The 23,897-nt window shown below is 30.1% G+C and overlaps 1 protein-coding gene across 1 annotated transcript; it reads right to left on the reverse strand.

Annotated features, from left to right (window-relative positions):
• Window positions 1-931: 931 nt before the first annotated feature.
• Window positions 932-23,593, reverse strand: LOC119607449 (potassium voltage-gated channel unc-103). The gene is given in 15 exon segments (XM_037961352.1): window positions 932-1,405; window positions 1,472-1,599; window positions 1,681-1,775; window positions 1,848-2,041; window positions 3,363-3,505; window positions 3,613-3,803; window positions 4,108-4,226; window positions 4,318-4,438; window positions 4,548-4,668; window positions 9,116-9,270; window positions 13,226-13,246; window positions 20,319-20,455; window positions 20,458-20,499; window positions 22,208-22,451; window positions 22,510-23,593. Coding segments are annotated over 15 exon segments (2,775 nt in total). The 5' UTR covers window positions 23,563-23,593; the 3' UTR covers window positions 932-1,394.
• Between the last annotated feature and the right edge of the window lie 304 nt (window positions 23,594-23,897).

The raw sequence follows: 23,897 nt of genomic DNA on the forward strand, positions 1-23,897 counted from the left end.
AATGGTCTATTATATTGACTAGTCTATTGACTAGTATAATGACTATTGTATTGACTTGTATCTGTATTAGTCTAGGGTCTAATCTATGGACTATTCTTTTGACTATTCTTTAGTTAAGTTGAGCTAGACTTCTCAATCTACATACATACTTATCTATGGACTAGTCTACTTATGTGACTATTCTATGGATGAGTCTATTTACTTGTCTATGGATTACACACTAGCCTATGGACTATTCTTTTGACTAGTCTTTAGTCAAGTCTAATCTAGTCTATTGACTATTCTATATAGACTAGTCTATTGACTATTGGACTATCATATTGTCTAGTCTATGGAGTAGTTTATTGACTATTCTATTGACTTGTTTATGGATTAGTCTAGGGACTAGTCTATGGACTATTCTTTAGTCAAGTCGATCTAGACTTCTCAATCTACATACATACTTATCTATGGACTAGTCTACTTACATATGTATTAGTCTATGACTAGTCTATTCTATGGCCGAAATTCTGATTAAAATCTTTGAAAATTCCTATTGGAATATATACATATACGTTGGAAAATCTTTCATATCGTGTATGTATTACATTTTAAAACAAAAGTAATGTTTCATTGCAACTTTATTACTCAATTTTTTTCCAGTGTATAGAATAAATAACGAACTACATACATACATACAAATGTACATATTCCTAATATCGATTGCATGTACTGGCAAAATCAACAAGTATTCATTTCATACTCAAAGTACACAAAAACTAAATTGATTAAAGTCAAATACAAAAGTAAAATTATTATTTACATAGGTATTTCTTTATGTTTTTAGTGTAAAGTAAAAACTAGCATTTAATACAAGGTTTTAAATTAACTTACCATTTTAATATATTTTATTACATTTAAATTGACTTTGAAATTAAAAACCATCATGTGTATTTGAATTTTGATTATTAATAAAAATATTTATATTAAGATTTATTGCACAATAGTATTAGTAGTAGTAGTGGTAGTAGTATGAGTATTTAGATATTAAACTTTAATAAACCTAAAATTTAAAATTGGAAATTTAAGACTGAGTTCAATTTCAATTAAATAATTTGTAAAAATTTTTATTTTATTTAATTTATTCTTTTGATTTTATTGAATTTTAAAAACATGAACGCTTTAAAAAAGTATTTTTTTTTATATTATGTTTGTCTAACTATTGTCGCTTTATATTAAAATTTGTTGTAATAAAATGTTAATTTTTTTATTTAATAACCTTTTGCTTTTGTTCCATTTACTTTTGGATAATATGCTTTCATTCTAATTGAGCCATTAAATTTAAAATTTATTCAATTTGCTTTTTTCACTTAATTCACTTATTTCTAATAATAAATACTTTAATCACTTAAATATTAAAAGTAATCTAAAAAAAACAAAGCAAGAAAATAATTAAAACATTTTGTAGAGAAATATTCCAGGGGATACTTACCACTTTTATTTGCTCCATATTTGTAATTGTTACTATCTTTGCCCACATAAAAATTAACATCGGGCGTGTCTTTCTGAGCACCATCACGCACGAATGATTTATTGTTAGTCTTAAATTGAAGACCCACACTAAAAGACATGAACGAAACAATTTTTATTAATTATAAGACGTATTTCATTTTCACAACAACATCAACAACAAAAACTTACATTCTTATTGAATTCATATCACTGGTACTGCGTTCTTTATCCATCGATTTAACTCGTAAATATTTATGTTTCACATCAACGCCAGATGTGAATTCCTGTAGATTATAAAAAAGATAGCAATATTAATTAATTTGTTTTTTTTTTAAATTTCTATAACAAAAACTTACATCTCTCATCACATAAGTGATTTCTAGATTATTCACAAAACTATCGAAAAATTCGGGATACAAATGCAGTACATCTAAGAGATCATCTCGATGTATTTTATGCAAATCACAATAGGTCAAGGCACGTACATTTGCATTTGATTTACCAATGTTGGGATAGATACATGGATTTTCACCAAATATATCATCTTTACCTGTAATAACAAATAAATTTTTTTAATATTGTGACAATAAATACCGAAAGTATTAGTCCGTAAATTTCTAAGTCCATACACACATGTATGAATATGCAGGTCCGCTTTCAGAAATTCAATTTTGAAAAATTTGACTTTGTTCTTGCTTGGTTTGGTTTTTCTTACAGTTTAGTCTATAATCTAATCTATAGTCTAGTCCATAGTCTTATCTATAGTCTAGGCTAATCCATAGTCCTGTCTATAGTCTAATCTATAGTCTAATCTATAGTCTAATCTATAGTCTAATCTATAGTCTAATCTATAGTCTAATCTATAGTCTAATCTATAGTCTAGTCTATAGTCTAGTCTTTAGTCTAGTCTACAGTCTAGTCTACAGTCTAGTCTATAGTTTATTCTATAGTCTAGTCTATAGTCTAGTCTATAGTCTAGTCTAAAGTCTAGTCTATAGTCTAGTCTATAGTCTAGTCTATAGTCTAGTCTATAGTCTAGTCTATAGTCTAGTCTATAGTCTAGCCTATAGTCTAGTCTATAGCCTATAGTCTAGTCCATTGTCTAGTCCATAGTCTAATCTATAGTCTAGTCTATAGTCTAGTCTATAGTCTAGTCTATAGTTTAGTCTATAGTCTAGTCTATAGTCTAGTCTATAGTCTAGTCTATAGTCTAGTCTATAGTCTAGTCTATAGTCTAGTCTATAGTCTAATCTATAGTCTAGTCTATAGTCTAGTCTATAGTCTAGTCTATATTCTAGTCTATAGTCTAATCTATAGTCTAGTCTATAGTCTAGTCTATAGTCTAGTCTATATTCTAGTCTATAGTCTAGTCTATAGTCTAGTCTATAGTCTAGCCTATAGTCTAGTCTATAGTCTAGTCTATAGTCTAGTCTATAGTCTAGTCTATAGTCTAGTCTATAGTCTAGTCTATAGTCTAGTCAATAGTCTAGTCTATAGTCTAGTCTATAGTCTAGTCTATATTCTAGTCTAAAGTCTAGTCTATAATCTAGTCTATAATCTAGTCTATAGTCTAGTCTATAGTCCAGTCTGTAGTGTAGTCTATAGTCTAATCTATAGTCTAGTCTATAAACATTTTTTTAAGCCCAACCTAAAATTAACTTCAATCACGTCCATCAATATTTGTAGAACATGTTTATTTAGTGGAACGAGTAATTCAGAAGTTGCTTAATTAGCATTACTGAAATTATTTGTATCTTATTTCGTAAAAATAACGTCAAACGTACGTAATAAAAAGTAATTGTGCTAATTATTAAATATTGTCTCCAAAAAAGTAAACCACGATCAGTTTTACTACAGAATGTGTTACTTACCCAATATAACTATAGTTGTATTTTCCTTTTGAATTTCTATTGATCCTCTGGCTATAAAGAACAAAGAGGTCAAAACATCACCCTTATGCACCAAAACATCACCAGGCGGCGCATGAGTGGTTTTAAATTTTAGTGATAACGCTCTAGAGTTCCAGAAATAAAACAAAAAACAAATTAGTGTAAAGAAGTTTCTATAAATTTTGCAAATGATCAATGAGTTTTTTTTTGTAGCATGAGTATGTGTAAATACCTTAAACAACCAGGACTAGCACCGGAAAATGCAGGACAATTTTGTAACAATTTACGATTCAAATGTAAACAAATATCAGCCTGTAGACATTCCGGGAAGCCCTTTAAAACGGAATTCATATCAATGCCATTGGTATAGGTCCAGGCATGTTGGAAATATTCTTCTAGACGCTGCCTTAAAGGATTGGGTATCTAGAGAAAGTATTTTCGTTCTTTATCAACACCAACATAAGAAGCTAACGAAAATGTACAATAGTGCTGGATATGTGACCTAAAGTTTTTTACTTAGTTTCAACATTGCAAGTTCCAAAAAAAGGAATCCAAAAATATAACTTAAAAACCCGTTAGATTGCGATTTAATTAATCAGGTCACATGGCCATCACTATTATAGGATATCAACAGATTTACAGTGAAACATGACTATAACGTTTTTTTTGAATGTTTTAGGGGCATTCGAACGTTATAGACAGGATTTGACTGTTAATTTTGTAATACCTGATGAAATCTTATAAACTCTCGCACTCTTAACATTTGTGTATGATAGCGGGCTGTACCCGAATACAATCGTTGTATAATGGCCGAAACATTACCGAAAATACTAGCATACATTAAGGCTGAAAATTAGTATATTCAATAAATGCTAATATATACATGGATGGATTCGTATACGGTTACAAAAAAAGTTAATACAAAAAGTTAACTTACATCCCACCAACATAACACATATTGTAAAAATTTTCTCTGCATCTGTATTTGGAGCCACATTACCGAATCCCACCGAGGTTAAGGATGTAAATGTAAAATATAGCGCGGTTATATACCGGGACTGTAAAATGTAAAAATGTTTTGCGTTAACTGACGGTTCAACACGACATCCACCACCACACCCCAATTTTTAATTGAAATTCGATTTTCTTGATTTTTATTTTGTTTACCTTGATAGAAGGACCACCGGTTTTATTTTCAAAATAGGGTTCGTCAATATCATTTCCCAAAGTATGTAACCAGCCTATATTTTTTGATAACATTATACGTTCAGCATTACCAAGAGCATACCTAAAAAAAGGAATTATTACAACAACGTCCAACAGCATTAGCTACGAATGGACTTTATTATTCCGTCCAGCGGATAGAAAACGTTTATTAGACACTAATTAGGAACATAGGTTTAACAACATTAACTGCTCTAGTAGTTGTTGTAAATTTGAATAAATAAATTTTCAAAATAAACCAAAATTAAAACGCTTGATTATAGCTTTCATTTTTTTTTTTTCTTAACATTAAAGCAATTTTTTAACAGCGTTTTCATTCACAGAGCATTCCAAACAAAAAAAATATATGTATATATAGCACAAACATTCAATAACATAAGTTTAAATAACATATGAATTTTTTGTCTTTTTGGGGGCGGGTTTTTAAGCTGGTCCAAGTTTTTATCTTTAACGTAGTAGTAGTAGTAGGCAAACAATTTTGAATTTAAAATGATGTTCAGCGGCTCCAAATATTTGTATATAGTATTGTTTACAAAGAAAACGAAAACTGCTTGTCCATATGCAATCATATTTAGATTTTTTAAAAACTAAATTATAAAAAATCTAATATTATGATTTCAGTATAAAAATATTGAAAATTCCCACCATATATGTGTTCCAAAGTGAAAACATATTAATTGTTAATTACAGTTATATCTAGTATATGCATATTTTCCAGCAAAAGCAATTAATTTAGTTAGTAATTACTGTTTTAGATTAGGTTTTTGCTTAGGGCGATCATATTTTGATCTTGCAGCAAAACATATTGTTTGATGAGTTCTTAAACATGCTATTTTTTTTAAATGCATAAATCAATTTCAAAACTTTGTTATAGTTTAGTAAATTTTGAAATATTTTTTATAATTAATTGATTCAACAGAGATCATTCACCATAAAATAGACGACTTATCAAACAATGTTCTTGCTTAATCCGCTTTTTACATATAAAGTTATCGAACATCTTTTAAAAGATGTCACTTTATAGATAAAAAGTAAGACCAATTTTCTCTTAAATTTAATTTATACATTTATAAACATTTAAATATATATATATATTCTAGATCAGTGGTTCTCATATAACAATAATATAATGTGAAAAATAAAACTTTTAATTAAGAGTTCTAGAACCTCTAATAGTACCCAACCAAAAGAAGGACTTCCTAAGGAATTAAAAACGATATATAATTTACATCAGATGCAGAGATCTTTATTAGGTCACTTTTAATGACGCATAGTGGGACGAATGTTGAAAATAAAGGTCAATTTCAATAAAATTTCGAATGTCTGGAAAGGAAGTGTTGTCGGGGTTAAGTTCCCCATGCCAGGGCATCCTGGATAAAAGACTAAATGATTATGGCACTTATAGGCAGTTATAGGACATGTCCTATACTGGACAAATTGAAAGGCTTAACACAACAAATATCGGACGTGCCCGAAAGCTGCCAGACACAGAATATGTTGGGATTTTGAAACACTGATCCCATATAGAATATCATTGTTAAGCGGAACATTAGAGCAAAAACCCGTAGGAATTCGTTGCTATACGGATGGCTCTTAACTGGGCCTAAGTTCTATATAGAAATCGATGAAAAAGAAATACATATACTACCATCTGCCTAATTACGACATCAACTTACAGGCAGAAGGCCAGAATGTGCAAATTGATGGTAATTAGGGCGATATCAGGTGAAAAGGTTAAATCTAAGACCATATTGGATTTAAGAAAGCTTTAACCAAACATTCTCACATAAGTAAGATTTGCATCATATAGATAACAGGCCACTCGGGTGTAGTCGGCAATGAAAGAGTGAATTAACTTACTTTAAAAAGAATCCCATAAGTCCTCTTGTAATAATAAGACGTTGGATAGAACCATAAAGATCATATGGTGTGACCCTAAGGAGATGGTACGTATTTTACGATTTTAGGATTACCGGAACCACTATATAAAATTGGGCCTGCGGATTCAAACAGGACATGGAGTACTTTCTTTGTCTGGTGATCGTCGAAATTAGATCCCATTAACTTGGAAGTGATATTATTCCGGATATAACATTCCTCACGAACAATGATTGGAAAATTCTTAGGAATTACGTCCAGGAAACTAAATTACAGAACATCGGACGATTTGTTTGTTTTGACCAAACATTTTCCATGAACATAACTTTCCCGATAGTGGTATAGGTGTATTTCAACGGACATGGAGTACTTTCTTTGTCTGGCTATCTGTCGAAATTAGATCCCATTAACAATGATTGGAAAATTCTTAGGAATTACGTCCAGGAAACTAAATTACAGAACATCGGACGATTTGTTTGTTTTAACCAAACATTTTCCATGAACATAACTTTCCCGATAGTGGCATAGGTGTATTTCCTAGGCTATCTAAAGGGCCCTTTACACGATCACACTTTACGTACGTAAAGTCTAATGAACAAGTAAAATGATATTTAAAAGTCGTATGATTTATTTATTTTGTGTTTAGAAGATTTTTATAAAACAATAACAAAGTAAGATGAAAACAGATGTTTCATTTTTTATGTATTTACATAAAAATACATCCCTGATCTAATGCGACTTGCTAGTTTTTTTATCATTTTAAATAAATGAAAAGAGCCATACAACTGTGAAATTTTCCCTACATATTTTCTCTCAATGTATGATGGTTTCATTACATATTGCGTTTAGACTATCCCATGCGTACTGTTTTACACAAAATTTTGACAGATCATATTATTTGTGTGATCGTGTAAAGGCGGCTTAAGACATTTGTTAACTATATAAAAAATGGCGCCGTGTTATAAAGCCATAGGTAATAAAGCCATATGGTTATATTTCTCATTTCATTGAGAAATAAGGCCATATGACTTTATTTCCATGTAAGGAATGAAATAAAACCATTATGGTGTTATTGCTCATTTAATTTTTTTCATTTCAACAACGGCTTCGCTTAATAAATATTTCCTAAATAGCCGGCCTACGGCCGGACGCAAGGATTTACAACTCTATAATATGTCCAACACCGGCTTCGCTTAGTAAAGATTTCCTAAATAGCCGGCCTACGGCCGGGCGCAAGGACTTTCTTCTCTATGGTATGTCCAACACCGGCTTCGCTTAGTAAAGATTTCCTAAATAGCCGGCCTACGGTCGAACGCTCTTGTTACACGGAAAGTGTATTTTTAGCGAAGCCGGTGTCCAATATATCTCAGAGGAGAAAACCCTGGCGCCCGGCCGAAGGCCGGCTATCAAACATATATTTTTTTTATTTCGTGATATAAAAGTAATATAATGAAATAACTTCCCAAAAATATTTTTAGGGATTTATTTCATTTTTGAATTTTGAGGAATTATTGGCAACTGATTCTTTTGGCAATTTGTAACCGTAACTATTTCACTGTTATGGCGTTATTTCCACTTTGGTTACTTTTAGTTTATGGTGATATTGCACTTGGGTGTAGGCAATAAAGCCATATGGTTATATTTCTCATTTCATTGAGAAATAAGGTCATATGGCTTTATTACCTATGGCTTTATAACACTGCGCCATAAAAAATATTTAAGTGAAAAAGATGCCATACTTTGAGTACCTCTGAACCCAACCCGAGTGGGTTAATAAAGCCCAAAACTTTCCTCTTTAGTAGTGGGACGACAATCATCAGCAACATGAAATATTTTGGCATTTTCGAACTTGTCTTAAGAAAGTGGGGTTATGTTGCGGAAATAAATAGAGCTAGAGTTGCTAATTAATGTTACAATAAAGAAACGAAAAGGATTCACATTTTCTATAATTTTGATGGTTAAACAAACTGTCGCAAAAGTATGGCTTATTGCAGGTTTTACACTGCAGATTACTTGTGCAATATATACAAACATATATATATATATCGTTGTTGAGAACCACTTTTCTAGATATCTTGATTTTGTTTTTATAAAATTATAACAATTATACATGGATGAAAATTAACAAGCGCTATTACATTAATACGTATAAATTTGATGCAAGAAAAATTCTCTAAGACAATGTTAAAATTACGAATAATAAATTATACACTGTAAGAAAAATATTAACAATAAAAAAAATTACAGCAACAAGTTAAAGTATTGCATAAAAATTGGAAAGTTAACATTCAAACTCTGTTTTAGAAATTTCAAAAATTTTGCTATAAAATTTTATACATTTACTAGCTTTTATATATGTAGTTTTCTTTTAAATTTCAAGTATTTTGGGTTTTGAAATACATATGCGGTAGAGGCCAATGATATAACTACCTATGTACATAATATATGTTTGTGACAAGCATATGGTTATTATTTATACAATTAATATTATAACTAAAATAAAATTTTATAGCAAAACTTTTACTTAATATTACTTTACAGAGTTTAAAAGCCACAATTGATCCCTTTAAAAGGCAATCCAATTAATTGGACAACACATTAGCATAAAAAATATTAGAATAAAATCACATTACCATAGACAAGCCAACCAATGGGCAATTAGGACAAAAGTAGCCATCAGTAATACCAAAACTGCTGCTCCATATTCCGAATAACGATCGATTTTACGCGCAACTCTTACCAAACGCAACAAACGTGCTGTTTTCAATAGACCAATCAGTGTTGTAGTCTGGGAAATGAAATCAAATATTTCATATTAGTTCCGTAATATAAGAAAATCTTTAGGTATAAAAGTATTTTTTTTTATTTTGTTTTTTGGGGGTTTTTCTTTTAAACCTAAACTAAATAAAATAATTATAAATAATAAATATATATATGTAAGTATATTTGTATGTATTTATTTAATATATTGTATAAAATAAAAGCTCATCTCAGCATTCATGTATTTGTAACATTCTAAATTTATACTAGTTTCTATATAAAATCTTTTTTATTTTGTTAGTTTTTTTTTGTTACCTAGTGTTTGCTTAATATAAATGTTGTTCTCAAATTGTTCCATTATATAATTGTTTACTAAATATTTCATATTATTATTTTTTTATCTAAAAAGTGTGTTAAAAAACAACTGAAAATTTGTAAAAAGCATCTAAACACTGGAAAAAAGTATAAATTATACCAAAAATAAAATGATATTTTAAATATTTGACAAAAAAACGAAAAAAAAACATATAATCAACTAAATACACATACACAAAAACAAGGTTTCGGAATCCAAAAAAAAAACGACACTAAATCTTTTCATGACACAGACACAAGTCGTTAAAATGAAACGTTCCTTTTTTTTAAATTTTATATTTAAGTTTGTAATTTTTTGCAACAATCTTTTTTTTTTTTGGTTTTGTAAATAGTTCTGTTCTAAATATGGTTTGTTAGTTTCAAAATATACGAACCGAATTTGCCAATGTTTGAATAAATATATTATCATCCTTATTAATGTGAATGTTTGTTTGACAAGCAAGACCTGAAAAATGTATAAGAATTCATAAAAAGCGCCGATGTCTTCTTACAGTACAATTTAAACATACAACCAACCAACCAATTCCTTAATTTTACTCTCTTTTTTAATCTTTTTCGGAAATATATATATAGAGATTTGCTTGGTACCAGTTATGTTATGCATAGATACATATATAATTTTGAAAATTGTTAAATCAGTAAAAGTAATAGATTTTTGGGGAAAAAATAGCTGGTGACAGAAACCTAACCAGAAAAAATCATATAACTTGGTAAGTATGTATGTATATTTTTTTTTTTTTAAATTTTGTTACAGATACAGATAAAGATACAGTTACAGATATGATTAAATTAAACAAAAAAATACATTAAATTAATTATACATATTTTGTATTTGAAATAATTGAAAACTGCAATAATACAATTAAAAAATAAATTACATAATTAATAAGTCAATTTACAAGGTGCGCCTCATTGTTCGATTCCCACATGCTTGGAAACAATTTGTTCATATTTATCAAAGATTTGTGTAAAAGAAATTGAATACAGAAATCGAAAACACTTTAATTTTGGGAACAAATAATAAACGAAATTTTAACAATTAATAAATTCGGGAATTTTTGAAATAAATAAGGGAATCATAATCATCTCTCTCAGATCACATTTCTTCTAAATAATATGCACAATCCCATAAATCCTCATATGATTTTATGACATCCAAATTTAAACTTAAAATCGGATATAATAGATTTATTTATTTTTCTCGCAATTTCGCAAAAAACTGAATCTGGTACTGACACAGTATTTTTTTCTGAAGAACTTTTTTTAATAATATTTGCCCGATCAAAGTTGCTTAAATTTAGCATGCTCTACATACAACGCTTTCATTCTGTAAAAGAATTACAAGTAAAATCCGAGAATTATAAAGAAGGTCCTCAACTGGGACTCGTTATTTTATTATCAAAGAACTTAACTGAACTAGAACTGAACTAGAACTGAACTAGAACTGGACTAGAACTGAACTAGAACTGAACTAGAACTGAACTAGAACTGAACTAGAACTAGAACTGAACTAGAACTGAACTAGAACTGAACTAGAACTGAACTAGAACTGAACTAGAACTGAACTAGAACTGAACTAGAACTGAACTAGAACTGAACTAGAACTGAACTAGAACTGAACTAGAACTGAACTAGAACTGAACTAGAACTGAACTAGAACTGAACTAGAACTGAACTAGAACTGAACTAGAACTGAACTAGAACTGAACTAGAACTGAACTAGAACTGAACTAGAACTGAACTAGAACTGAACTAGAACTGAACTAGAACTGAACTAGAACTGAACTAGAACTGAACTAGAATTGAACTAGAACTGAACTAGAATTGAACTAGAACTGAACTAGAACTGAACTAGAATTGAACTAGAACTGAACTAGAACTGAACTAGAACTGAACTAGAACTGAACTAGAACTGAACTAGAACTAAACTAGAACTAAACTAGAACTAAACTAGAACTGAACTAGAACTGAACTAGAATCGAATTAGAACTGAACTAGAACTGAACTAGAACTGAACTAGAACTGAACTGGAACTGAACTAGAACTGAACTAGAACTGAACTAGAACTGAACTAGAACTGAACTAGAACTGAATTAGAACTGAACTAGAACTGAACTAGAACTGAACTAGAACTGAACTAGAACTAGAACTGAATTAGAACTAAACTAGAACTGAACGAGAACTGAACTAATACAAAATGAATAAGAGAATTATAAACAAGGTCTTCAACTGCAATGAATTTTCAAATACAGCTTAGGCCCAATACATCTGTAGTGTTTCAACTAATGAAATTTTTCATCTAATGAAATTTGTCAAAGTAATATTAGAGCAGTGAAGTCCATTTCATAGTGCTTTTGCGGCGCAAATAAAAAATCTAATGATAAGATTCTCACCGGAATCTTCCGGTTTAAAAAGATAAATATTCTGTTACTTTTCTTTTAAAATCAAATAAAAAGTAAATATTCATTAATAATTATAAGATTGAAAACTTAATTAACTATTAATTTAAAAAAAAAATTGCAAATTACAAAACTTCTCCTTGATCGCGACTTTCATTACCGAACCGATATTCGAAATATTGTTATCGCTAAAATATCGTTTAAATAAATAACGTTACCTTTATGCATATGTTTGTTTTATAAAAAAAGGTTTCAAACCCCCTAAAGAGTTTTTTAATCTAGATTTATAATTGACTGAAAAAAATTTTATTTATTAGTAAGAGTTGAAAGTTTTAAAAAGAATAACTTTAGCTAGATTTATTTAAAATTGCCTAAATTTCAAGCCATTCAAAAATAAGTAAGAAGAAAAAATTATTAAAAAAAAAATTAAAAAATGCAAAATTTAAAAGAAAAACTTAAAGAAATCAAATTAATAAAATGAATTGAAAATAATTAGTTTTGTTGTTTTCATATATGTAAATATATATTCTGTCCATATCTGTAGTTTTAACTTAATTTTTTAGAGTTAAAAGCATTGTGTGTATTTCATGAAACCAAAATAATCAAAAGAATTATTAAATTAATTAATTATTTAATTAGTTAAGTACATATTTATACATAGTACAAAGTGCTAAATAGTTTATAGAAGAATTCATTTTGATTTAATTTGTTTTTTGTAAAAGTGCATTGTTGTTGTTATTGGTAAAATTGTTTGTTTTATATTAGAAGTACAAGTAGTTGTTGTATTTACAGGCAATACAAGATCTGGCCAAATTGTCTAATACTTACAAGTTGTTAATTTTTTTTAATTAATTTATTTTTTTTTTTTTTTTGCTTTTCAGTGAAACAAAATTATTGCTTGAATTAGTTTTGAGTTCAAATCGAATTTGTTTAAAACAAAAAAAACATTATTGTTTATAACTACCACCTAAATAATGCCCTTTCAATTACATACAGATAGATTGATAGATACTTAATCAGTTAGGAAAACAAAAGTATTGACTTTAAATTTGTTTATAGTTATAGTTATTTAAATTTATATATTCTTGCAAAGTAGTAGTAAAAATTATTGAAAATTTTAAAGAAAAAAAAAAACAAAATAAATCGTGTATGTAGTGGAATATTAAAGTTTTTTGTTTTTTTAAAAAAGTAGAAACTGGCTTTTAATACCTCTTCATTATCCAAGCCAAGCTGTAAAATATTTTTGTTAAAATTAAATTCTGAATTAAATATAAAATTGTTTTTTTTTTAATGTAGTATTAAATTGATTTTTTTTTTTTAAATTTAATTTTTGTAAAATAAGAAGAAAATTGTTATGAACTGAAATGAACTAAAGTGGGTGGACGTGAGTGGGTGGTTGTGTAAGAAAAAGAAATGCATAATTTTCTTTTAATTATTTTAATAAAATCAAAATTAAAAGTATATTTTTTGCCAATTTAAAAAAATACTATATTCATGTGTTTCAATGATTTCTTTGGTTCTAGCAGAATTGAGTTCCTCAAATTTAGCGCAATGAAAATGTATAGACATTTTTAATTTTGATTTTTGAAAATTTTTAACAAAGTTTTAATAATGGTTTACAATTTAGAAATATAATAAATACACAAACTAGCTGTTATTTTAATTATTATTAATTTTTTTTAATTTTGTTTTTGAAATGTGAAATTCTACCAACAAAAGTTTATTTAGTTATTTTTTAAGGTGTAGTCTATTATATTTAGAGTAAAAACGAGTAAAATCGGAAATATACTACCAGGCCTAACGTAAATATTTATAATAATATATTAATAATATTAATATTATTTTATATGAAAAAACTATGAAAAACAAACATGCAAGAGACCATTATTTTGATAATGCCTGTAAAACAATTTATTATTTTTATTATGAATTCAATTTGTTCGTAAAACAATCACAAAAGAATTTTTTAATTTTGTCATACGTCATGTCTCACAGTGTTATCTATCCATTAAATGATACTAAATTGGCTGCGGGGAACAATATCTTCCCATTCATACTTTACGTTTTAATATTTGAGAGAGGATCAACATATTACATTGAATCAAGCGGATGAGAAGTTATAACTACATATAACTAATTTAGAATTGAACTAGAATTGAACTAGAATTGAACTAGACCTGAACTAGAACTGAACTAGAACTGAACTAGAACTGAACTAGAACTGAACTAGAACTGAACTAGAACTGAACTAGAACTGAACTAGAACTGAACTAGAACTGAACTAGAACTGAACTAGAACTGAACTAGAACTGAACTAGAACTGAACTAGAACTGAACTAGAACTGAACTAGAACTGAACTAGAACTGAACTAGAACTGAACTAGAACTGAACTAGAACTGAACTAGAACTGAACTAGAACTGAACTAGAACTGAACTAGAACTGAACTAGAACTGAACTAGAACTGAACTAGAACTGAACTAGAACTGAACTAGAACTGAACTAGAACTGAACTAGAACTGAACTAGAACTGAACTAGAACTGAACTAGAACTGAACTAGAACTGAACTAGAACTGAACTAGAACTGAACTAGAACTGAACTAGAACTGAACTAGAACTGAACTAGAACTGAACTAGAACTGAAACTAGAACTGAACTAGAACTGAACTAGAACTGAACTAGAACTGAACTAGAAACTGAACTAGAACTGAACTAGAACTGAACTAGAACTGAACTAGAACTGAACTAGAACTGAACTAGAACTGAACTAGAACTGAACTAGAACTGAACTAGAACTGAACTAGAACTGAACTAGAATGAACTAGAACTGAACTAGAACTGAACTAGAACTGAACTAGAACTGAACTAGAACTGAACTAGAACTGAACTAGAACTGAACTAGAACTGAACTAGAACTGAACTAGAACTGAACTAGAAACTGAACTAGAACTGAACTAGAACTGAACTAGAAACTGAACTAGAAACTGAACTAGAACTGAACTAGAATGAACTAGAACTGAACTAGAACTGAACTAGAACTGACTAGAACTGAACTAGAACTGAACTAGAACTGAACTAGAACTGAACTAGAACTGAACTAGAACTGAACTAGAACTGAACTAGAACTGAACTAGACTGAACTAGAACTGAACTAGAACTGAACTAGAACTGAACTAGAACTGAACTAGAACTGAACTAGAACTGAACTAGAACTGAACTAGAACTGAACTAGAACTGAACTAGAACTGAACTAGAACTGAACTAGAACTGAACTAGAACTGAACTAGAACTGAACTAGAACTGAACTAGAACTGAACTAGAACTGAACTAGAACTGAACTAGAATTACTGAAACTAGAACTGAACTAGAACTGAACTAGAACTGAACTAGAACTGAACTAGAACTGAACTAGAACTGAACTAGACTGAACTAGAACTGAACTAGAACTGACACTAGAACTGAACTAGAACTGAACTAGACTAACTGAACTAGAAACTGAACTAGAACTGACTAGAACTGAACCCTCGAACTGAACTAGAACTGAACTAGACTGAACTAGAACTGAACTAGAACTGAACTAGAACTGAACTAGAACTGAACTAGAACTGAACTAGAACTGAACTAGAACTGAACTAGAACTGAACTAGAACTGAACTAGAACTGAACTAGAACTGACTAGAACTGAACTAGAACTGAACTAGAACTGAACTAGACACTGAACTAGAACTGAACTAGAAGAACTGAACTAGAACTGAACTAGAACTGAACTAGAACTGAACTAGAACTGAACTAGAACTGAACTAGAACTGAACTAGAAAACTGAACTAGAACTGAACTAGAACTGAACTAGAACTGAACTAGAACTGAACTAGAACTGAACTAGAACTGAACTAGAACTGAACTAGAACTGAACTAGAACTGAACTAGAACTGAACTAGAACTGAACTAGAATTGAACTAGAATTGAACTAGAACTGAACTAGAACTGAACTAGAACTGAACTAGAACTGAACTAGAACTAGAACTGAACTAGAACTGAACTAGAACTGAACTAGAACTGAACTAGAACTGAACTAGAACTGAACTAGAACTGAGAACTGAACTAGAACTGAACTAGAACTGAACTAGAACTGAACTAGAACTGAACTAGAACTGAACTAGAACTGAACTAGAACTGAACTAGAACTGAACTAGAGCTGAACTAAAACTGAACTAGAAGTGAATAAGAACTGAACTAGAACTGAACTAGACCTGAACTAGAACTGAACTAGAACTGAACTAGAACTGAACTAGAACTGAACTTGAACTGAACTAGAACTGAACTAGAACTGAACTAGAACTGAACTAGAACTGAACTAGAACTGAACTAGAACTGAAATAGAACTGAACTAGAACTGAACTAGAACTGAACTAGAACTGAACTAGAACTGAACTAGAACTGAACTAGAACTGAACTAGAACTGAACTAGAACTGAACTAGAACTGAACTAGAACTGAACTAGAACTGAACTAGAACTGTACTAGAACTGACCTAGAACTGAACTAGAATTGAACTAGAACTGAACTAGAATTAAACTAGAACTGAACTAGAACTGAACTAGAATTGAACTAGAACTGAACTAGAATTAAACTAGAACTGAACTAGAACATAACTAGATTGGAAAGATACGTTCCTGAAAATATCTCATAAATCAATTCGAAATGTATGGAAAAACGTGGAAATCGTATTATGATAATCAAAAGTGTCTCATACGGCCACTTATTGTGATCGGAATGGTTTTAATTCCATTTTTAGTTATTCAAAAGGAATTTAAAAATCAACATCTTCGTAAAGAATTTTAATTACAATTTAAGAAGAAAAATCAGACTGGCAGCAGGATTAATGTCATCGGCTTAAAGATCATTCTAAACCGATTGGGCGATGTTGTGGCTGTAGAAAAAGGTCTATGTACTATTTTTGTTATACGAACCATTATAATTGGATAGAAAACAATGTAGATTTTCTTATTTAATATATATTTCTGATCAATTCTGAACAATTTTGCACAGGAAAATAAACAATAAATTGAAGTTGAGAAATGATATCAAACCAACTATTGTAAAACAAAATTAAAGTAAAAAAACAAATTCTTTTTTCTACTAAACTTAACAAAAGAAAACGTACGAACGATAAATAAAAAACAAAACAACAAACACACATAAAAATGAATTTTTAACGTTTACACTTGGCTTTAAACACATGGTTATTTTTTAAGTAATTTTTTTCTAAGTGTATTATTTAAGAGAGATTTTAAAGTTTTTATTTTCAATGCCAGCTACCTACTACGTTGTCGAATTATTCTTCGGTCGCCATCTTTTCTTTTTTGAGTAAAACTGACTAAAATTAAAACGAAAAACAAAACACAACAAAAATTTTAACTCAAAAGGGGAGGAGTGGGGTATTAGAAGTGGAGCTTAAAACTTAACACTGCGAGAAAATGTAGACACGTTTTACAATAGTAAGGCTCAATATTATGAAAGACGTAAAACAATATAACATTAATTAATCTTTGATTATGGTAAATATTTCTTTTTGTTTCGTTATAATTTATATTAAAATGAACGTCATGAAAAGGCTTAGAGTCGTTTAAAGCCAATTTAAAAAAGAAATACTTTAATTCAATTAAGAAATCAAAATAAGATAAGAAATTAACTTACGTAGGCTTGACAGTGTCCGATTTTCCTTGTTTTTTTGTTTATCAAATCTCAAAAATTATAAAAATTATTGCAATAATCGGACCAAAAATAGCAATTTTAATAAACGAAATTTCAAAAATAAATAAGAATAATAGAAAAGAAACTTACAATGGTTAATTGTAATCATATTAGAGTCACTTCAAGTAAAACTTACAGTATAGACTTTTTAAAAACAATATTATTTACATATGTATTTACAGCAAATAGTTTGTTTTTATCTATTTTAATGAGTATAGTTCGAACTAGAACCGAACTGAACTAGAAATGAATTAGAACTAAATTAGAACTGAACTAGAACTTAACTAGAACTGAACTGAACTAGAACTGAACTAGAACTGAACTAGAACTGAACTAGAACTGAACTAGAACTGAACTAGAACTGAACTAGAACTGAACTAGGAAACTAGAACTGAACTAGAACTGAACTAGACTGAACTAGAACTGAACTAGAACTGAACTAGAACTGAACTAGAACTGAACTAGAACTGAACTAGAACTGAACTAGAACTGAACTGAACTAGAACTGAACTAGAACTGAACTAGAACTGAACTAGAACTGAACTAGAACTGAACTAGAACTGAACTAGAACTGAACTAGAACTGAACTAGAACTGAACTAGAACTGAACTAGAACTGAACCAGAACTGAACTAGAACTGAACTAGAACTGAACTAGAACTGAACTAGAACTGAACTAGAACTGAACTAGAACTGAACCAAAACTGAACTAGAACTGAACTAGAACTGAACTAGAACTGAACTAGAACTGAACTAGAACTGAACTAGAACTGAACTAGAACTGAACTAGAACTGAACTAGAACTGAACTAGAACTGAACTAGAACTGAACTAGAACTGAACTAGAACTGAACTAGAACTGAACTAGAACTGAACTAGAACTGAACTAGAACTGAACTAGAACTGAACTAGAACTGAACTAGAACTGAACTAGAACTGAACCAGAACTGAACTAGAACTGAACTAGAACTGAACTAGAACTGAACTAGAACTGAACTAGAACTGAGCTAGAACTGAACTAGAACTGAACTAGAACTGAACTAGAACTGAACTAGAACTGAACTAGAACTGAACTAGAACTGAACTAGAACTGAACTAGAACTGAACTAGAACTGAACTAGAACTAAACTAGAACTGAACTAGAACAGAACTAGAATGAACTAGAACTGAACTAGAACTGAACTAGAACTGAACTAGAACTGAACTAGAACTGAACTAGAACTGAACTAGAACTGAACTAGAACTGAACTAGAACTGAACTAGAACTGAACTAGAACTGAACTAGAACTGAACTAGAACTGAACTGAACTAGAACTGAACTAGAACTGAACTAGAACTGAACTAGAACTGAACTAGAACTGAACTAGAACTGAACTAGAACTGAACTAGAACTAGAACTGAGTTAGAACTGAACGAGAACTGAACTAGAACTGAACTAGAACTGAACTAGAACTGAACTAGAACTGAACTAGAACTGAACTAGAACTGAACTAGAACTGAACTAGAACTGAACTAGAACTGAACTAGAACTGAACTAGAACTGAACTAGAACTGAACTAGAACTGAACTAGAACTGAACTAGAACTGAACTAGAACTGAACTAGAACTGAACTAGAACTGTACTAGAACTGAACTAGAACTGAACTAGAACTGAACTAGAACTGAACTAGAACTGAACTAGAACTGAACTAGAACTGAACTAGAACTGAACTAGAAATGAACTAGAACTGAATTAGAACTGAACTAGAACTAAACTAGAACTGAACTAGAACTGAACTAGAACTGAACTAGAACTGAACTAGAACTGAACTAAAACTGAACTAGAACTGAACTAGAACTGAACTAGAACTGAACTAGAACTGAACTAGAACTGAACTAGAACTGAACTAGAACAACTAAAACGGAATTAGATATTAACTAGAACTAGATCTAAAATATCACAAAAATCTGCCGTGATAGAGAAATTCTGCGATCAGTTTGAGAATAATATAATTGTTACATTATTTTAGTAATTAAAGAGAAGAGAAAAGTCTGTTGAAATAATGATCCAGTAGCGATTAAGTCTACCTTATTAGCATTTTTAAATTATATGGATGAAACTTTATAAGGTCTTAACTTAAGAATAAATTTTAGCCAAAATTAACTCTTTAGTGAACTTGGACAAACAAATCTCAATGCAAAAATGAATTGTTATTTTAATTTGTCTACAACTGTATTCCCTTTGAAGAGATTCTAGTAATGAATAACACACTGTAAATAAACAAATCAAACCCCTTCTTAATTATGTTATACGAATTTTTCTAAATTGTTAAATATTTTGTTAATAGCTTCAAACAAAAATTAAAACTTGGCTAATGATGGACTAATAAAATAATAAACGAAATTCAAATAAATAAATATATATTTTTTATAATCAAATACAATTAATTTACAAATTAAAAAATAATAACATTACTATGCTTTTGTTTTTTATACTGTAGTTACTAAATATAAAAAAAAACAAAAATATAAAATTAAAATGTTTAATGTTTAGTAAACTTTTCAAACTTACCTCGTCCGTATCACTGCCTACCAAGAGTAAGTCAAATGGTATGGCCGCAACTAAATCGATTAAGAACCAACCACTTAAGTAGTGGACTGCTATGCGACCCGGATGCGAAACGACTTCATCTTGCCCATTAACAAAGTAGTACGGAAATTTATTAATATATCAACAATAAATGTGACATCAACTACAAAAACGGAAAGGTAATTTTAACGGAAATATTAGCCGGGAAACTTTTCATGATCAAAAGTACTTTATCAAATTTATTTTTAGGGTGAGGAATGTACAAGTACAACAACGACAATTATAATTTGTGTACTTTCAAAAAAAAAATAAAAAAAGTAAAATCATATTAAGTACTTAAGTATAAGATAAAAATAATTTCAGCAGTGGTGTTTTTAAGTTTTTAATTATTTACCAAGTTCTTTTAGGCAATTAAGTATGCAGTTAAGTAGCGTTTTTAATTTGAATTTGAATTTGAATTCTATTATAAGTACTCTCTTACCTCGGCGTACAGCTTTTGTATAATGAGCGCGTTCAAGCCGCCTTAATTGTCAAAAGAAATTACCACTCGATTACACTACCTCATTGAGGTACGAAGAATGTCTTGACATTCATTCTACTCGGTTTTTAGGTGTGTATGGTGGCATTTTGTTTTGACAATCAATAACGTGGTTATTTTTAAAAAATATTTTGAATTAGGTATCAGAGACCCCATAAAGTATATGTATGGATTTTAAGGATCAGAAGAATAGGCAAAAATTTGTCAGTTTAGATAAAGAAAAACATATTGCACAAAATTAGTCTAAATTGTGTATGTTTTGATGGAAGTGATTTTTTTTTTTTTTTGGAAAAAGGAAACTAAATATTCAGGGGGACCACATCATTTCACAAAAATAGACTAACTCGTTCCATCATTATTCTCAATACGAAGTCCACCGCGGGAAAGTGATCATTTGACATGATAGAAAATCACACACACACACATACACCTTTAACATTTTGTTTTTGTTTTCATTCCGTTTCCAATTTTAGTTTCATTTTTGTGCTTAATTTTGAAGTAAATAATAATTTTGGTTTCACCAATTTCATCGCATATTTTCATAGAAATTTTACTTTCGATGTTTCTTTTCGTATGTATTTGCAGTATTCTCCAAATCCTTATCCAACCAAAACTTTTCCATTTATATATTTTACATAAAATATATCAGTATGGAATGCCAGTTTGAAATTGCTTTCTTTCGCCAATTTATTTTAAGAATTTTTCTCACGTATTTAGAACTTTGTAATTTTAAAATGATCGTGTTTAGCAACGATATTTTTTATGTTCGTAGCATTATCATCAACTCGAAAGAAATTCTCCCATCTCTGCATTCTATGGTCTTTCGACAAAACACATTAATAGTAATAATAGAATTATATCTATAAGCTACATTTCTTTATATATATTAATTAGACCGATCGCAAAAAATAAAAGATCTGTAGGAAGAGAAATTTTACCCACATTTTACACACAACTGACGACTTAATATAAATATTATTTGCCCCGTTTCCAATGATATATTGATTGAAATTTGAAATGCGTCCCGCTTAGTAATAACATGTTTTGTTCAAAACCCCACAGAATTTGAGAAAAATCATAATTTTATGAAATTTTCATAAATTTTTTTCGAACGTGAGAAAATTATCATCAATTTTCCTTAATATTGGCATTATCCAAAAATATATATAGTTTCTTGCAAATTTCATTATTTCAAGCGTATTTTTCAAGTAGCTATTATTTGCTGATATAGTTTGTTTTCTTTTTTGTTATATTTAATTGAAATGTTTTAATTTTGTCTGTTTTGTTTCGAATTGAATTTGAATTGATATTCATTGCACTTTGTTCCAATTACCTATAAGATCCACAATAACTATAGGATCACTGTTAATATACTTATTGGTACGTCTCTGATAATCTTGTTCACCCAATAAAAATGCAGCTACGTATGGTGTAAATATTGCCGTATACATAACCAAAATCAAAATGATCCAATCCCAGACAGCCTTGAATGGGGAATAATGTAAAATAGTCCAACGATGTGTCTTAGCGGTCATATTTTTATGTTCGGGCAAAACATTTGCCCCCAGCGACAAAACCTGAAAAATGCAGATGAATTAGTGAATGGAATTGAAGTTATGCAAATTATCAACTCACCGTCTCAACAGGATCTGGAAATTTAATCTCAATTTTTGGACTTAATAAAGCCTCCTTATCTAATGTGTCCTCACCATGTTCGCTGACATGTTTTGACGATAGTTTGCGGCCAAATATTTGCGAGGAGAATTTATAGCGACTATTGCTGTTGTTGTTGAGATTTTTTCGTTTTTCCTCAGGCGTAGTCTGGCAGCTGCTTTGCGCTATAGATTTCGAAAAACCATGATCTTTGCTGGCATAAGGAGCCTCTGTTTTATTGAACTTGCGACTCTTTTCACTGATGTTATCGGAACCGGTCTGTATAAGTACCGCTTTATGGCGTTGTTTTTCACATTTATCACAGGATATACCGGGTCCTACACCGACCACTGTTTCCATAGGTTGTCTCATTGTTTTCATCGTACAGTTTTCCAATGACGTTAAATGCGAATGGGCATGTTGGACTTGTGAAGGCAATTGTTGCTGTTGTTGTTGCTGTGCCCTCTGCAGCTGCTGTTGTTCATGTTCCTGTTCTTGTTGTTGCTTGCTAAGTTGTTGTTTCCGTTTATGCTGTATGGCTTCATAGGTGTTCGAGCCATATTTCTTGCCCTGCTTTAGATTCTCATGCAAACAGTTTTTAATGTTTTCCAAACAATTCTGTGAAATTTCCTTTTTAGCACACTTACGATACATGAACTCATCCTCGTCATCCTCAATATTCGAACGTACTATTTTATGGTACATACGAAAGTTATTCGGGGTCTTTTGGAAATTGTTGCGTAAAAAATATTTGCCATTTTCATCTTTGTAGGACAACAAATTGGAGTTCATTAGAATGTCGGAAACAAATATACTTTTCTTATTCATTTTGTTGGCGGTGCACATAAGCGAGAAAAGTTCACGTTCCACAAATTTTTGCAGCTTGGTAGAGGTTAAGATCTGATGAGCAAATTTCTTTTTACGTGTCTCTAGTAGAGGAGTCTGTTTGTTCTTCGATACGTAAATCTCACACTGACGTAGAATTTCGTCCAATTTACGTATCTCATTAAGTTCTATGCAAGATTTTTGTGACATAATGTTGTACTACTACACTATAATGCATCTAAAAAATATAAACAAAATATAAATACGTTATATTTCAAATTCTGAAAAACCGATTTGTGATAACGAACTTTTTGAAAGCATATGATGATAATCTTTAGGTATAGACTTTGGTCCATTTACTTTACTACTTTATGAGTTTCATATGGGTCCGTTTAAATGAGAAGGGAGCATTTTTTGAAGTAATACACTCAATTGCTGCGAGTGAGACGCAATTCTTTCGAAATCTTGGCAACAAACACAAGCCTGGCCATCCTTATAAAATAATGGCGATGAAGCGGGAGTTGTTCCCCAACTCACACCTGAAT

This window comes from Lucilia sericata, unplaced genomic scaffold, assembly GCF_015586225.1.
Source record: "Lucilia sericata isolate MDLA Ls3-8-SP2 unplaced genomic scaffold, ASM1558622v1 Contig000696F_arrow, whole genome shotgun sequence".
NCBI lineage: Eukaryota > Metazoa > Arthropoda > Insecta > Diptera > Calliphoridae > Lucilia > Lucilia sericata.